Raw genomic sequence first — 5,761 nt, 5'->3', positions numbered from 1 at the left:
AATAAATAAAATTAAAAAATAACTACTATTTTAGTATTTTAACTATTTGAATAAACGCAAAAATAGCACAGTATTTATACGGCGAAGTTATAAAAATTTGGAAGAACTAATAATGCACTGACGCATACAAAAATCAAACGAATACTAAATTTCATTTATCTTTATCAAAAGCATTCGATAGTCGTGGCTCAACGATAACCATTTAGTCGCACGGCGAGGTTGTCACATATGCTTTAGTATACAAATGAATGAATGATTTTATTCGAATAAAACCATTCGATAGTTGAAATCATTCATTCATTAACCATTCGATAGTCTAATTCATTCGATAGTTCCCATCGCTACATTTTGTACATATGTTGCTTTAAAAAAATCTAAAATGTCAATATTCCATGGGTATTGTGATAAATGAGGTCTAAATTATCAGAAAATACACTTTCTAGGAAAACTTGAAGAGAGAGGTAGAAAATGGTATAATACAATTTGATAGACAATTTAATTCTGCATCTGATTCACGTAAAATATACAGGGTGTTCTATTTAAATTAAACAAGTTATTGCCGTTTAAAGCTGGTAATTATTTAACATCAATTTTTGGACACTCTATACAAGGTAGTATAATTTTTATTATTGCAACACAATGTCTGATCAATACATAATCTTCAGTAAATATTTAGTCTTAAAAAGACTAAATATTCTTCTTCTACCCTTAGAGAAATAAAGCCTTAAATTTTTTACTGCAATTTCACAAAATTAATTAAGGTGATAAACCTTAATCAAATTTACCTTTATTTCAATAGTAAAATCTAAAAATAGAATAATATACAGGGTGTTCCATTTAAAAAAATATAACTATAATATATTTTACTTATTTGGGACCCTCTGAATCTTGTAAAATTATTTTTAAATTGTAGCTCTAATAGTCCTTTAACGAACCCAAAATTTACACTTTGTAATAATCTAATAGTTTAGCTAGAATACTCCGTGTCGTATGTGGTGAACAACCCTGTATATAATAACTAAAAAAAATAAAAAATAGAATCCACGCAGACAAGTTTTTCAGTCGTTTTTCCTTGCTCTGTTTATATCGCGATAACATGTTTGTTGTAAATAATAGACAAATATGTAGTAATAATTATACAATGTGTTATGTTTATAATGTTGTTCTGCTAACTGTTTTGGAAGCTGATGTTTTAGAGTCTATGTTTTAATACCGCTTTATATTTTAGCCTTAATCTTGACGAGTTATCCAAGATATTTCCCACCGCTCCCGGCTTGGATAACGACCTAGGAAGCGTTGGCATGACTCTGGATACGTTGGATAAGGAAATATCCGGATCTATCGAGTTTTCGGAGTTCTATGCTAACTTACATAAACCCCGAGGTAAGTCAAATTAATTAATCACAATTATTAGACATTTTACATCAGCCATTGCTTGATTTTAAAATTGAAATTTTTAAATTGAACCAGAACCAAATTTAATAAAGTCTACTTTGTAAAATTAGAACTTAAGTATCTTGGGTAAGGAAGATTCAATATAATTTATCAGATTTGAAATAAATACTGTCCTAAGGGTAGTTTACTCTTGACTCAAAAAATATCAAACCCCATTCAAACGTACGTCTATGAGGTATCGCATTTCTTACCCTGGGCAAAATGTAGGTCTTATAGCCATACAGCCTCCTGCCAAAAATGAAAAAGATCGTTCAACAAACAACCAAGATATTGGCTTGTATCCATCTTAAGTGGAACACCCTGTATGTATGCAATCATGTCGCCAATATCAAAAACTATATATACAATAGTAAAATTATTTGTTTATTTCTAGAAGAAAGCGGGGAGATCACTCCAATATCCTACGGCTCGGAAATGGATTTTAATACGAACGAAGCCACAGCCGGCTCATCCTCGGCGCTAGAATTCGATTTCACCCTCACCGAAGACCTGGACAAAGAAGACAACTCTGACACCCTAACCAGTCAGGCTTCAAAGTCCTTTATCGACAACTGCAACGCACTAAGAACAAGTTTGACCGAGAGCGGCAGTTCTGGTTCTATCACCCCTAAAGTTATATCACCCTCAACAGCTAATATCAGCGTTTACAATAACATTCTTCGATCAAACGATTACTACAACATGAAACCTATTTCTAACATCAAAAGAGCCCACTCCCTTTACACCAAGACCAGTGACATGAACCCATCAGACCTTAAAAACTTAGTGATGGACTTCTAGTAAATTGAAAAGACGTATCTAGTACAAACACAAACGTCAACATAGCTAACGTGGGTTGCCTGAAATGGAGCACAAGCAAAGGAGAAGTTTTTCGACATCACCAAAGACAACAAAACCGTGAAAATATTGACTTTGGAAAGAATTTAAACACTGGCGCTACCAAGAAATTAGAAAAAGATACGGATCTATTGACCAAACTCACGCCAGGCACTATTTTGGTTAAAGAGACCTACATAGAACCGCCTAAGATATCTAGGTGTCGAGGAGTTTTCATGGTAAATCTCCCACCAGTAAATAGTTATTTAGATATTTGTGGGGTTCCCAGAAGGGCTAGCGATATTCCGTTTAGTAGTAGAACGCAAAACGAGGCGACTGGGGGTTTTAGTAAACTAGAGGGAGTGTTCATAGGGAAGGGTACAGAAGCAGGAATGAGAAATAGACCGCAGTTTTTGACGCAGATGTCACAGCCTTGTGGAGAGAGTTCCAGAGTATCGGGGACTATGCCGAGGAAAACATCATTGACGACTGAATCGGTAAGGCTACAATTTTAGTTTTGTAAAAGTGAAATTGTTTTTTATTATACAGGGTGGTCCGAACTGTAGTATTCCGAAACTTCGGCAGCATATTCTGCAGATAAATATATAAAAAAGTTAAAATAAATATATGTCCTAAAAACGCTTAGTTTCTGGAGATACAGGGTGTAGAAGTTTCATTTTATTTCAATTTTTTCAAATAATTTCTAAAGTAATGTCAATATCTGGTTGAAAATTGGTGTCTAGAAATCCCATGAGAAATTTGATTTTGATGTCAATATGACTCCTATTTGTAGGGGCGCCACCTACAAGTTGACATGTTTAATTTATGTCAGTGATGACAGGTATTGATAATTTCGATTCCAAATATCTCGAGAACCATTACAGCGATTTTACTAAGAGCCGTTTTTACGTAAAAACGTCGTAAATGTATATTTTTTTACCAGCAGTTTTTATACAGGTACGGACGAAAAGTTATTAATCTTCAAACCAGTTAAAAAAATTGTAGGTGGCGCCTCGACAAGTCATAGGAATTCAAAAAATTGGCTTCAAAATCAAATTTCTCATGCCAAAAACTCCCAGACACCAATTTTCATCCAAATATTGACGTTACTTCAGAAATTATATGGAAAAATCGAAATAAAAATGAAACTTCTACACCCTGTACCTCCGAAACTAAGCATTTTAGGACATACATTTATACGAACTTTTTTTACTTATTTTTATCTGCAGAATATGCTGCCGAAGTTTCCGGAATACAGTTCGACCACCCTGTATATAGTGAAAGCTTTTTAGGTTCCGTACCCAAATGGAAAAAAACGGGAACCCTATTACTAAGAGTTTGCCGTCCGTCCGTCCGTCCGTCTGTCACAAAGGTCTATCTTATAAACCGTTATAGCTAGACAGTTGAAATTTTTACAAATAATATATCTATGTTGCCGCTATAAGAACAAATACTAAAAATAGAATTAAATAAATGTTTATAAATAAAAAAGTACTTTCACTAAACATTATCTTTTAAGTAAGAATTTTATATAGAATCTTACAAGTCCTCGGTGACCGCGTGGTTTAAAGTGTTAGGACTTTACGCTGCTATGACGTTGGAGCCGTAGTAGGGCAGGTTCGAATCCTAGTCAAGGCGACTTTTTTTTAATGTTTTTTTTTTAATTTTTACATATTTATTTTTACTTTTTACATATTTATTATTGATTAATACAATTTTTAGTAATGTGTTTCTTCATTTTTTTTTAAATTACTTATAAGCGCATTCAAAATTTCAGCTAAATCGGAAAAAAAGTTTATAATAATATAGTGAATAATGAATGGTACGGAACCCTTCGTGCGCGAGTCCGACTCGCACTTGGCCAATTTTTTCTAAATATTTTTAAGAATTAATTTATATTTTGGTGGTGCCCGGTGGCGTAGAGGTACAGGCTCTCGTCTACCAATCTCAAGGTAGTGGGTTCGATTCCCACAGCCGGCATTGCATCAGGCGACTTTTTATTAAAATAAAAATAGTTTGGGTACCTAAGCCGACTCAGCTTTAAACGAGGGGTGTCTCACTATTGGAATTACATGTACATTTTCTTGGCAGTCGCTGGCAGTCATTGGCAGTCTTATGGCAGTCACTTATAATAATTACATGGCAGTCATAGGCAGTCTTCTTCATAGTCATTGGCAGTCGCTTAGCAGTGGAAGGATATTTTGGCAGTACGTGTACATTTTTTACCCGAGTGAGACACCGCTCGGCTTTAAATGAGTACTTGGGATTCACAATCCTGAGGTAATAATAGGCGGTTAAAGCGTAGTGCTAGCCACATTACCTTCCTTGTATACCGAACGGCTCTAGTATGGCAAGCTGTACCTTGCTTCTCCCAAGGCGTTAAACGCTATATACGGGAGCTATTATTATATAATTTATATTTTGACAGGCCAGCAAGCATCCCCGTTTCACAACTACAAAAGTGGACGAAGCAGAACACGCAGCTTCTATCGGTTTGAACAATAATTGGCCCAGGAAGAGCAAGAACAGTAAGGAACAGAATTCGGAAAATGCAAATAAGGATAAAAATTTTGATTTTAGAGATGATTAGTATTAGTTACTGCTGAATTCCTAATAGCTTTAACCGATTTTGTTCATTAAAAATGTTATATTGTTACAGACAGTACTTTTGATTAAGTTATAATCAACGTTACCTGGTTTTATAATGTAGTATTTAAGTACACCAGTATTGTTTTAAGATTAACTTTATTTTGTATTAAAAATATTTTTTTTTCAAGGATCCTTGTTTCGTTTATACCCAAGAGTTCATAGTTAATATTAAAATGAGATAAAAGTTAGGTTAGGTTACATTTCTTCTATGCGGTATAGCCGGATTTTTGCATCAAAATTTCAAACCGTATTCTGTAACTTTGACATAAAAACGTTACGCTTTCAAAGCCGTGAGCGCAGGTATTCGATCAGCGAAACGCAAGGCAGTCGATTTTGGTATTCTCGTTGCCATGCGAATCGTGTTCTGGATACGCGTTGAGCACATATTGGCAACAGCAGAGCTACCATCATCTGAATCCCCCAGCGGAAATTTAGTTCCAAATACTCCTATCCCCACGTTGATTTGGTTTTGGGAGCATCAGTATACCACGTATGGTCTTTTACATGCCGAGCAAACGTTTCTCTTCCAATATTTTTTTTATTGCTCACTACAGGAAGTTGAGGAGTGGAATTTTTGTTTTTGGTGTTCCAAGCCCTGACCTAAAAATACCCCAGTGCTGAATCCGTGAATGATCATTCTAATCATTGTCACATTGGCCTAACTACCGATGACAATGTGCAGTGATGTTATGTGTAGGATGACATCCATTGCTGCTGTTGAGCATGTTAACAGCATGCTTTCTCACAAGTTTGTGGGCAGTAAGCACTATTAAAAAATAAAGAAGATTAGATTCCTAGAGGTGGCTCTCGGCCTGATCCACTGCGACCTTCTTAGATCTAT

At 35.0% G+C, this 5,761-nt stretch overlaps 2 protein-coding genes across 2 annotated transcripts; both read left to right on the top strand.

Moving 5' to 3' along the window:
• Window positions 1-991: 991 nt before the first annotated feature.
• Window positions 992-2,308, top strand: LOC115887189. The gene is made up of 2 exons (XM_030906537.1): window positions 992-1,383; window positions 1,829-2,308. Exons 1-2 carry the CDS (start codon window positions 1,302-1,304, stop codon window positions 2,233-2,235), a joined length of 489 nt encoding a protein of 162 aa, XP_030762397.1. The 5' UTR covers window positions 992-1,301; the 3' UTR covers window positions 2,236-2,308.
• Window positions 2,309-2,507: 199 nt separating this feature from the next.
• On the top strand, window positions 2,508-5,048 carry LOC115887187. Its single transcript, XM_030906536.1, has 2 exons — window positions 2,508-2,768; window positions 4,700-5,048. Exons 1-2 carry the CDS (start codon window positions 2,508-2,510, stop codon window positions 4,859-4,861), a joined length of 423 nt encoding a protein of 140 aa, XP_030762396.1. The 3' UTR covers window positions 4,862-5,048.
• Window positions 5,049-5,761: the final 713 nt, after the last annotated feature.

This window comes from Sitophilus oryzae, unplaced genomic scaffold (genome assembly GCF_002938485.1).
Source record: "Sitophilus oryzae breed Bouriz unplaced genomic scaffold, Soryzae_2.0 scaffold_554_pilon_pilon, whole genome shotgun sequence".
Lineage (NCBI taxonomy): Eukaryota > Metazoa > Arthropoda > Insecta > Coleoptera > Curculionidae > Sitophilus > Sitophilus oryzae.
Note: the sequence above shows the minus strand (reverse complement) of the source record. Positions and strands in the feature narration are given on the sequence as shown.

Excerpts from the sequence above, each read along its gene's own strand:
- LOC115887187 (XM_030906536.1), top strand. The coding sequence starts at position 2,508 with ATGGTAAATCTCCCACCAGTAAATAGTTATTTAGATATTTGTGGGGTT. Across the intron at positions 2,769-4,699 it reads CATCATTGACGACTGAATCG|GCCAGCAAGCATCCCCGTTT; the intron begins GTAAGGCTACAA and ends ATATTTTGACAG.
- LOC115887189 (XM_030906537.1), top strand. The coding sequence starts at position 1,302 with ATGACTCTGGATACGTTGGATAAGGAAATATCCGGATCTATCGAGTTT. Across the intron at positions 1,384-1,828 it reads TAACTTACATAAACCCCGAG|AAGAAAGCGGGGAGATCACT; the intron begins GTAAGTCAAATT and ends GTTTATTTCTAG.